Below are 12,345 nucleotides of genomic sequence, written 5' to 3'. Positions count from 1 at the left end.
ACTCATGTGAATTTCAGAACTCGCTTCGCTCATTCTGCAAACTTTCACATGCGTGCCTTAAACGTGTACTTTTAACACTTATATCATAAATAACTCTTAAAACATTTAAAAATATTCAAAATATTTTTAAAAGATATTTAATTGAAAACTTATTGGACCATTTTCCTGGTAACAACTCCATGGCTTCTAAAATTTGCAAGCCACATGGATGCTGAAGCGAAGAAGACAAGAGGGACTTCTAAAAATTTGCAATTCACGACCCCGTCTGTTCAGCTGGTAAATTCTAACGGAAAAGGGACCTAATTTTTATTTATTGAACTTTGAAACATTATTGATTTATTTCTAAGGCGGTACGAAGTTCGCCGGGTCAGACAGTTCTAATATAAAATAAAAATGTATACCATTTTTATTCAGTTGCAATGCGAAGGCAAAACTGTCTTATTTTTCACTTAGTACAGAGAGCGCAAACCAGCACTCTAATTCAACGATTTTCGACTCTAATTGGTCTGCTGTTCTTTGTCCCAAGTGACGAAACTCAGAGAGCTTATCCTCGCATTGCAACCGACGTTATGGAGTAGGTGCTTAGCGACATCTGCTAAATGAAAGTCAAAGTTTTCAACCTAATAAAAATATTTAAAACATTTAAAAATATTTAAAATATTTTTAAAAGATATTTAATTGAAAACTTATTGGACCATTTCCTGGTAACACCTCCATGACTTCTAAAATTTGCAAGCCAGATAGATGCTGAAGCGAAGAAGCTCTCGGAGTGTCGTCACTTGGAGCAGAGGACAGCATACCTACGCCTCTCTGATGATGACTCCAATTAGAGTCGATAATCGTCGATTTAGAGTTCTGGTTTGCGCTCTCTGTACAAAGTGAAAAATAAGCCAGTTTTTCCTTCGCATTGCAAATGAATAAAATGGTATACATTTTTATTTTATGTAAAAATTTTTCTAACGACGCTACCGATCCCGTGTTAAAGACTAAAGGCGGATATACATATGCGCTCTGCTCGGTGTGCGAGCGGCTCGCGCGCAGCGTATTCGTCAAATTAGTACGTGTTTTCAAGTGACGCACAAACGGCACGCACACGGCGCACCACGATCTAAATTCTGTCGGTTTTTCAACAAACGCTTTGATGGTTCGCAATACGTATTTGGACGGGTTTGCGAGTGGTTTGTTGGTTTTGGCGCGCATGAGTTGAATATTTGTTAGTAATGGAATGGTCGAAACCGTCGGAAGGAAATATCTAACTTATTGATGTTTACCGTGGAAAATCATTATTGTGGGATCCTCAATAAAGAACCATTTAATTTAAAGAAACAACTTAAATCCGATCTGAACGGAAATAGAAGCTGAAATAAAAAAATTTACATGCAGACCTTTTTAAAAAATGTTAGTTCATTGTTGTACTAAAAATAACATGTATTAAAAATAGGATTTACTATTTTATTTGGGCATAAGCCACAATTCGAGTTTGAAATCAAGTTTACTTGACCTTTCGACTTTCACTTCAGAAATAGTTATCAATATCAAAAAAACATTCATAAGCAGATATATATATATATATATATATATATATATATATATATATATATATATATATATATATATATATATATATATATATATATATATATATATATATATATATATATATATATATAATATATATATATATATATATATATATATATATATATATATATATATTATATGTCACCGGAAAGCGAAATAGGTAACGCACGACTTGGAGAACCAATAGTTTTCTAACTTCGTGTCTGGTGAAGCAACGCAGTTGAAACAAGCGGATATATTATTATAATTGTGTCACCGGAAAGCGAAAAAGGTAAGGCACAACTTGGAAGAGCCTATAGTTTCCTAACTTCGCTTCTGGTGAAGCAACGGAGTTGGAACAATCAGATATATTATAATTGGGTCACCGGAAAACGAAAAAGGTAACGTACAACTTGGAAGAGCCAATAGATTACTAACTTCGCTTCTGGTGAAGCAACGGAGTTGGAACAAGCAGATATATTATAATTTGGTCACCGGAAAACGAAAAAGGTAACGCACAACTTGGAAGAGCCTATATTTTCCTAACTTCGCTTCTGGTGAAGCAACGGAGTTGGAACAAGCAGATATATTATAATTGGGTCACCGGAAAACGAAAAAGGTAGCGCACAACTTGGAAGAGCCAATAGATTTCTAACTTCGCTTCTGGTGAAGCAACGCAGTTGGAACAAGCAGATATATTATAATTGGGTCACCGGAAAACGAAGAAGGTAACGCACAACTTGGAAGAGCCTATAGTTTCCTAACTTCACTTCTGGTGAAGCAACGGAGTTGGAACAAGCAGATATATTATAATTAAGTCACCGGAAAACGAAAAAGGTAACGCACAACTTGGAAGAGCCTATAGTTTCCTAACTTCGCTTCTGGTGAAGCAACGGAGTTGGAACAAGCAGATATATTATAATTGAGTCACCGGAAAACGAAAAAGGTAACGCACAACTTGGAAGAGCCTATAGTTTCCTAACTTCGCTTCTGGTGAAGCAACGGAGTTGGAACAAGTAGATATGTTATAATTGTGTCGTCGGAAAGCGAAAAAGGTAACGCACAACTTGGAAGAGCCTATAGTTTCCTAACTTCGCTTCTGGTGAAGCAACTGAGTTGGAACAAGCAGATATATTATAATTGGGTCACCGGAAAGCGAAAAAATGAACACAGGGCTTGGAAGAACCTATAGTTTTCTAATTTGGTTTCTAGTGAAGCTACGCAGTTGAAACAAGCAGATACATTACAATTATGTCACCGGAAAACGAAAAAGGTAACGCATGACTTGGAAGTACCTATAGTTCTCTAATTTTGTTTCTGGTTGTAGGAACAAGCAGATATATTATGGTAGGGGAGCAAAGTATGCTACTCGAGCGCTTTGGGGACCTATTGGGTTGTGATTATTAGGTCCTAAAACCAAAAAAAGTTAAGTAAAATTTTCCATTTTAGTGGGGACTTCCCATTTTTTAATTTAATTTTCCATTTCCAACAACCTTTTTTCCGATTATAGCGGCATCTATCCATAATTCAAAAAAATGTTTCGAATAAAAGTTGTTTATTTTTATACAAACAATCCAAATCTGCAATAAGAAACGGGGGCTACCATTTAAGATTTTAAAGTAACCCCCCACCTCACCTCCGTGGGGGGTCGTGTTTGGAACCATTAGATAGATTTTCAAAAATATTGATAAAGTGTATTTTGCAGTTTTTCGATATGATGTTTATTTTGGGAAAGATCGCGGGATTTGTATTTAAAATTTTAAATTTACCCCCCACCCCTCTCCGTGGGGGTCAAGTTTGGTAATTTTCGATAGATTTTTGAAAAATATTGAACACGTAGTTTTTAGTTTTTCAATCTGACGTTCATTTCGCGAAATATCCGCTTTTTTTTGTGAAACTTTTTTACTCACCCATTTCTGTACGCCCCGCTCAAATCGTCATATTTTTGAAATATAGACTCTTTTGCATGTACTTAACTTACCTTATCTTAATCTGACAATTTTGAGTATTTTTAAGGATAGATTTTTTTTTCGGGCCCCCCTGAACGAATATATGGTGGAGGTACATCTGCAGAGTACCACGTTTCTCCCCATATGATAATCTGACGCACTCGAGTAACTGCAAAAATCCCCGCTTGGGCTCCCCTACCATTATATTTTTGTGTTGCCGGGAAGCGAAAAAGGTAGTTCCCGAAATGTTCCCAAACTGTGGCTTATTCCACATAAAATAGTAAACTGCATAAGATGACACAAGAAAATAGTTTCAGAACAATACCAAAATAAGATGTAGTAGAAGTACAGGACAGAGACATGATTATCTACAATTACTAAACGTTCGTAAGTTTCCTCTGGATCGTCAAAATGAAAAATTTTAACAAACAATAACCGCGCCAAGAACTCGCGGCGCTCACACGGCGCGGAGTTCGTGGCGCGGATATCTGTCTCCGCCTTTACGTGCATGTGCATATTCAGAATATGAGATATGAGTCTTTCATAAAGTTCACAACTAGAACAAATAATGCAGTCATGTTATCCGCGCTCATGCCAACAACTCGTTCTTTAAAGGAGCATTATAAAAAGGGTACCTATACTTACCAACCCAGTTATGGATGGGGAATAAAACAATGGATCTACTTGACTGTAGTTGGACTCATATTGTAGGAGTATTAATCCCAATCAACTCCAAATCAGCCAGCGACCGAGGAGCTCTTAAAAATGATTTTTTGTATTCCGCATTGTAAAGTTCCGCATGTATACGTGCAGCGAAGACAACTGCAATAATAGGTCTCAAATAATGGATAACAAAAGGATGAAAAAGAGGCCGAAAATGAGAACAAGGATTAAGTTTATATGAAAAGGAGTGGGGATGAAAAGGAAGAGGAAGACAAACATGAAGAAGAAATTGAATTAGATTCAATACATTTTATATTTCATAACATTATTGTTTTATAAATAAAAAAATTAACGTCCTTATAATAATACTAAAAATACTTATAAAGTACCTACTTATAATAATAAAAGTACTAAAACTATTCGAATTTCTCCGCAAGGGGTGATTTTTATAAGGGTAGAAATTATGTGGGTAGTAAAATTAAAGGCTTTATTTCTATAAAGCCTTTGACACGGTAGAATTTGGCAAAATCCTGGAAGCACTACAAGGATGCCGCATTGACTACCGATACACAAGGTTAATTTACAATACATACAAGAATGCAACTACATATGTCGGTGAAACTACATAAAAACACGGATCATATCCCAATCGACAGAGGAGTCCGACAGTGATATACCTTATCGCCTAATCTGTTTATCGCAATACTCGAATATGCTTGTAAAAAACTTAACTGGGAAGAGAGAGAGGTCTGAACATTGAAGGTAGAAGATTAACAAATTTGTAATTCGCAGACGACATAGTTTTTTCTCTGACACCCTCAAGGAGTTATGTACAATGTTACATGAACTTCAGTTAGTGTGTGCCAGTGTGGGTCTTAAAAACATCTCCAAAACAAAGTCCATGACAAACCTGGTACCTAGCGGAAATTTCAATATTGGAGACAACGAAGTAAAGCTGGTGGAAAAATGTACATATATACAAAAATTCCAACCTGTTTTACTTTTACTGGACAGACACTAATTAGGTTTTTTCTTTAATGTGAATGGTGAAAATATAAGAGCAGAGGCGCAAAATTTAGAGTCAATGCCTTTTAAATGCATTCATTTTTTTTTAATCCTGAAAAAAGTAATCAATATTTTTGAAAAATTTAAACGCAGAATGTCTTTTCTTTCACTTCTGTAACTTATTAAAATAAACATAGAAGTTTTCAGGGACTTTCGGCCCTCGGTAATAATATAATCTTTCATTCTACGTTTAATTTTTTCAAAAATACTTAGGTAGGTACTAGTTTTCTCAGGATTCGAAAAAAATTAATGCATTTAAACAGCAATGGATCAAGATTTTGCGCTTACTCGCTAAAATAGTGAACATTATCTTGTTAGCTAATTATATTCTCCATACTTGTTTTAGTGCGTGATTTGCATCAATGCTAAAGCTACAATGCAAACTGCTCCTTGTGGACATCTTGTTGTTTGTAGAAAATGTTTCGTCAAAACTATCCAGATTGCTGTATCTCAAAGGCTTCTTCCTCTGAGGTGTGTGATTTGTAGGGCGAAAATTTTACGGCTTAAGGTAAGTTCCAAATTTCATAAAAACATACTTTTTGTAATTATACTTAGTCAAATCTTTGCTGACCTTAAACTAACTATCGAACAATAGATTTGTTTCGTTTATTACAATGGTATTAACAATGGCAATATTGTCAAACAACTTAAAAAGAAAGAAAAGTGAACGACGCTACTACTATGCGTCAAATGGAAAAAAGAAAAATCATGAGAAACGAAGAATTTACCACAGTTGAAAAACTTAATGAAATCAACAAAGTTCAAAGGCTGTAAGACGCGACATTAGAACATACAATTAAAACCAAATTAAAAAGATAATAGAAAATAACAAAAGTATGAAGGTTCTACGTAAAAAACGCGAAAGTGGGAAAAACCAAATGACGGGGTTTAAAGACAAGCAGACTTTATTAGTATGACAACAGATACTGAACATATCCTAAAATTAATTAAGTATTTTCTATGGGAAATAAGCCACAATTTTACTAAAAAATGAATGTATTAACGTTTCGAAGTCCAAATCGGGTTTCGTTGTCAAAATACAAAATACTATTGTATTTTGTATTTTGACAACGAAACCCGGTTTGGGCTTCGAAACGTTAATAAATTCATTTTTTAGTAAAATTGTGGCTTATTTCCCATAGAAAACATTAATTATAGAAATGCCACAAGGAAATAGCTTCAGAACAACATCCTAAAATTAGTTGAACTGTAGTTGACTTCTACCATGTACTGTATAAAAACCAAAAAGAATTGAATTTAGACTGGGATGCTGTACTAGATATACTAAAAACTAAAAAGGGTATCGTAAGTCAAGGATGATTCTGAACTACTACCGGATATCACAATGGACGAAATAAATCTAGCCTTGAATAAAATATAAAACAATAAGTCCCCTAGTGAAGACTGTGTGGTTGCCGATGCAATTACGATTGGTGATAACTATTTACTCAAGAAAATTAGAGATCTGTTTAATCTCTCTCTTTTTAACAGCACTATACCAGACAAACGGTATAACACCTTAGTGATACTAATGCACAAAAAGGTAATACAGCTGATTTGGACAACTACCGACCAAGTACTTTACTGAGTCATCTCTATAAACTTTTCACAATAATAATCACCACTAGACTGGAGATGGAGAACAAATTAGACTTGTAAGTAGAACATTTTTAACAATATAACCAATGGCTTTCGTAGTGGATTCGGAACAAATAACCATCTTCAAAGTGTTAAGAAGGTAATTGAAAAAATCGATTGAGTACAATAGGCCAATTTTCCTTACCTTCGTGGACTTCCATAAGGCCTTTGATATCGTTGTATTAGATACAGTCTTGAGTGATTTACATGTATGCCATATCAATTATCGATATACTAAGCTAATATACATCTATAAGAACGCCATAATGGTAGTGAAGCTGCACGAGAATACCAATCCCATATGAATTGGCAGAGGAGTACGGCAAGGCGATATTATGTCACCTAAGCGGTTTATCACTGTTCTCGATACGGCTTTAAACTGCTTGATTGGAGGGAGAAAGGTACCTAGATAGATGGACAAAATCTAACAAACTTGCATTTTCCAGACGATGCAGTTCTACTGGCAGACAATTTAAAAGATATTAGAATAATGTTGCAAGACCTGCAATAAGTGTGTCCTCAGGTTAGGTTAAAAATTATATTAAAAGAGATGAAATTAGAAAAGGTGGGAAATTTAGTGATAGAAACCTATAAATTGACATTATATTGATAGTTTCCCTCCTTTAGAGGTATTGTAGGTGAATACGGTTCGAAAACCATGAATTTGACTGAGTTAACGCGATAAATAACTTGAATAAGATGCTGGTTAAGTGATTACAACGTGTGAAAGATATTGACTTTATTCGCTCTAAGACACTAAATTAAACAATAAAATATAAGATAAGTCCGTTACACTTTGAACCGTCTAAAGTTTTGATAAACACGACTACTTTGAAGAGATTATGATGCATGCTAAGGGATTGTCTCATCCATATGATTTTAGTCGACACATATGCTTCACGAACCTTTCTTGTGCGAATGAGCTGGGCGACTGACTTTATCGTATGATGATATGTGGATATATGGGTATAAAACTACCACGTTGCCACGTCATAAAAAAGACAAAAATAAAAGAATAAGAGGGCATAAACATGGCCCCCGCCTTGGCAAACACTGCCAACAAATACCGCTAAACAACTGTTCAAATATCTTAACTAATTTAGTCCGAAATAGGCAACGGACACACTTTGGCGAAGGAACGAGTACTAATACCATTGTCTGTCTTTATCTTAAAAACTCGTGCTACACCATCTCTGCCGCGAATCAGTTCAATCACGCTACCTAACTTCCACCTTAATGGAGGCAAATTGTCCTCTTTAATAAGCACTAACGCGTTTTCCGTCACTTCACCATAAGTAGTAGTCCACTTGGTACGCTTCTGTAGTTCGGAGATGTATTCCTTGTTCCAGCGTTCCCATATGTGCTGGGAAAGCTGCTGGATATGTTAAAACTTCGAGAGACGATTAACTGGAATATGACAAAGATCTGGATCTGGATTGGTCGTAAGTGGTCTTCCGATGAGAAAATGTGCACCAGTCAAGGGGGAAGGATCATTAGGATCACAGGATAAAGGATGAATAGGTCGGGAATTTATTATGGCCTCAATTTGCACAAGCAACGAATAAAATTCCTCGAACGTTAGGTGGGCATTTCCCAAGACTCTATGTAAATGATGCTTAACTGTTCTTACCCCGCTTTCCCACAAGCCGCCAAAATGAGGAGAATACGGAGGTATGAAAGACCATGAAATATTATCCTTTAGCAAGGATTCTCTTATCGCTGGAATGTGCTGCTCTAAAAACTCTTTCAAAGCTCTCAATTCCGAACTAGCTGCTATGAAATTGGTCCATTATCGAAAACCATCTTTTGAGGCTTGCCTCTACACGCAATAAATCTTTTAAAAGTCAACAGAAATTATTCCTTAGATAATTCGGTAACTAATTCTAAATGTATGGCCTTCGTACAGAAACAAATGAATAAACACCTATAACTCTTTATTAATCGGCAACCTCGACCCTTTCTATTGCGAAGTAAGAAAGGTCCCGCATAATCCACACCGGTCACGATGAACGGTGGACCACCTGCGAGGTGGTTTCCCATTATTGGTTGAATGGGCTTAGATTTCAAACGAAAACCTTTCACACATTTATGCACGGTACGCCGTGCTAAATTTCTACCCGATATGGGCCAAAAAGTTTCTCTTACTGTAGAGAGCAAAAGTTGAGGACCCGCATGCATTAAGTCCTTATAAAAATGATTAAATATTAAAACCGTAACTACATGATCTGCCCCTAAAATGATTGGGTGCTTTTTATCATACGCAAACTCCGAATGCTTTAAACGACCGCCTACTCTCAGAATGCCCTGACTGTCAAGAAATGGAGATAAGTTTATGAGCTTACTGTTTTTCTCCAGAAGCCTTATCTGGCTCGAAAGACCAAGTTCGCTAGAAAACGCTTGTGCCTGGCACATTTTTAAAATTCGATTAAAAGCAGAATTTATTTCTTGCGCCGAAAGGGGATCGGAAGTCTTTTCTTTGCTTTTACAAAGGTGAATGAATCTGAACACGTACGCTGCGGTTCGTTTCAACCGCGAAATATTAGAAAAGCGCTCAAACGAAAATACTTCCCCATTGTGTGTTGCGTCCAGCTTGTTAACAAAAACCTTTGTTTTTTCGCTCTTCGCTGATTTCAGCAGACGCAACTTGTAAATTTGGCCATTTATCAGATTCTTGCATGAGCCACTCGGGTCCATGCCACCATAAGTTGCATTCCATTATTTTTTCTGGCTCCACCCCTCTGGACACTAAATCTGTAGGATTATCTTTACCAGGAACATGTCGCCATTGCACAAATGACGTGGTTTCTTGTATCTCGGCTACGCGATTGCTCACAAATGTCTTCAATAAATTAGCCGGAGTTTTCAACCAGCTGATCACAATTGAGGAGTCTGTCCAGAGGTAGCATGCGTTAAATTGTACATTTAATGACATTTTGACCTTATTGGTCAAACGCGATAAAATGATTGCTCCGCAGCGCTCTAAACGCGGTAAGGTAACGGGTTTTTTACGGGCGCAACCTTGTTCTTCGCACATAATAAAAATGACTGTGATCTACCTAACGTATCGGTAGATTTTACGTATATGCAAGCGCCGTATACTCTTTCAGATGAATCACAAAATCCATGCAGTTCAATATTGACCTCACGAGAGCATATGACGTGCCGCGGTATTTTTAACTTATTTAAGTGCCGTAATGCGCTCCTGAATTGTAGGTAATTGTTCGCTAAATGCTCGGGTATGGGATCATCCCACGAAAGACGCTCCAGCCATAGCCTTTGCAGCATAATTTTCGCGGTAATTGTACACGCGCCTAATAGACCCAAGGGATCGAAAATTTTAGCTATTTCCGATAATAAAATTCGCTTCGTCACGGTACGACATAGAGACGAATTTATACTATAAAATTAAGTATCCGATTGAGGTGAATATAAAAAACCTAAGGTTTTCGCGTTTTCATTTTCGCCGAATTGAATAACCGAGCCCGCGGCAGTAGTATCCTGAATATCTCTTAATACATCCGGTTCATTTGAATAAAATTTACGCAATGTGAATCCTCCTCTCTTGAGGACCTCAAAAAGTTGCTTACAGGTTTCGCGCGTCTTTTGCTTTGAATTAAAACCCGTTAGTATATCGTCCACGTAAAAGTCGGTCCTTATAATGTTAGCAAGGTCCGGATTCTTAGCTTCTAACTCCTCACCTAATGACATTAGACACTTTATCGATAAGTATGAAGAGCATTTCATCCCATGCGTCACTTTGCAATTGAAAAACTTCAATAGCCTCTTTCAGACGATTTCGCCACAAAATGCATTGCAAAGATTTCTGCTCGTCTTCAACCAACACCTGGCGGTACATCTTTTCTATGTCGGCACTCACCACGTATAGATGGGTTCGGAACCGCAATAAAATGGAGAGTAGATCATTTTGCAGGGTTGGCCCAGCCATTTGAATATGATTTAATGAGACGCCGCTTGTTGTTGGAGCGCTACAATCGAACACGACGCTCAAACATGTGGTCAGAGAACTTTCCTTTAGAACTGGATGATGCGGCATAAAGTAAAGTGTGCCCTTTTCGCTAAAGTCTGTTACCGCTTCCGAAACTTTACACAAACTTTTCATCTGACCTAATCCTTTATAGTCTTTACTTAATTTTCGCTTGAGATTTAAAAAACGATATTTCGCTTGCCGAAAAGAATCTCCGAGTGAACTTATCGGTTCCTTGAACGGTAAGGATCCTATGAATTTTCCCGCTGCATCGCGTCTTACGGTATTCTCGAAATGTTTCTCGCACGCAACTTCTTCGCTTGAGAGGGCCGGTTTTTCGCTAAAAACCTCTTCTAGCTCCCAGAACTTACTTAACTGCTCTGTGAGTTCCATGGTGTTGACAAAATTACACTTGGTTGTTCTGTTTCTCATTGAGTTATTTCGGGTAGAGTACGGCCCTGCTATGATCCAACCAAATGAAGTTTCCTGCATAAATTCTTCCCTAAACTGATTCTGTTCGTGACAAGTATTTTCCAGAACAGATCACTTCCTATTAATAATTCGACCCGTTGTGGTTCACAGAAGTAATCATCCGCTAACTGCAAATGGTTGGGTGTTCCTAGATCGCTAATATCTATTTTAACCGCTGGTATGAAGCCTGTAATTTTGCGGAATTATGAAACAGTTTAGCATTGTACAAAAGTTCGTGTTGCTACGGGATTGTACGTTTATTGCGCACCTGAAACGAACGGGAGATGACGCGTTGTTTATTCCTAAGACATATATGTCTACTCTGCTTCGTTTAATTTGAAGTCTATCGCATAAATTTTCCGGGATGAATGAGCTCTGCGAGCCGCAGTCCAGCAGCGCTCGTACCGCGTATGAATTGCCTTGGCCATCGACAATATTGACCAATACTATAGATAATATGCTCTGTTCCGGGATGGTCTTGTTGCTAACAGCAGAAGGCGTCAAATTCGTAGTGTTTAGAGGGCCTTGCATATCATCTACCGCTTGATTTTCGCTCGCGTTTACTACAGGTTGTTGCATTGAAGGTGTGTTTCGCTCGCTTGACCTATCGGGGCGCAAATACTTGTGGTGCTTAGAAGAGCACCGTTTACATGTTGATTGTTTACACGGCCTGTAGTAGTGTCCCACCTTGAGACAATTCGTGCAAAGGTTCATCTTTCGTACTTTATTGAATCTTTCCTTCGATGAAAGCCTTAAAAATTCGCCGCATTGATAGATAGCATGTTCCCCTTTGCACATAGGGCAACACCTCGCACTATCTGTATTGTTTGGAGTGTCCTGCGATGAGTATAGACCGCGAGTATTCTTCGAATGTTTTGTATTTCGCGGATATGCGCCCGCTTGGGAATTATTTCGCGTATTCTATTTTTCCGCTTGATTTGCCTCAATTGATTCTAAGAAGTCCGCTCTTGATTTTAAAAACGTCTTAAAATCGTCAAAACTGGGTATATCGTT

The 12,345-nt window shown here is 37.4% G+C and overlaps 1 protein-coding gene across 1 annotated transcript in view; it reads left to right on the top strand.

Moving 5' to 3' along the window:
* The window catches only part of LOC114334013 (uncharacterized), a 306,742-nt gene that overhangs the window by 271,442 nt on the left and 22,955 nt on the right, over positions 1-12,345 (top strand). The window contains exon 4 of the mRNA XM_050656931.1: positions 5,584-5,745. Within this exon, the coding sequence (XP_050512888.1) occupies positions 5,584-5,745 (162 nt within the window). The remainder of the gene's footprint in view (positions 1-5,583; positions 5,746-12,345) is intronic.

This window comes from Diabrotica virgifera, chromosome 7 (genome assembly GCF_917563875.1).
Source record: "Diabrotica virgifera virgifera chromosome 7, PGI_DIABVI_V3a".
In the NCBI taxonomy this organism is placed as follows: domain Eukaryota; kingdom Metazoa; phylum Arthropoda; class Insecta; order Coleoptera; family Chrysomelidae; genus Diabrotica; species Diabrotica virgifera.
The sequence above is the reverse complement of the archived record's forward strand: the minus strand, read 5'-3'. Positions and strand labels throughout refer to the sequence as shown.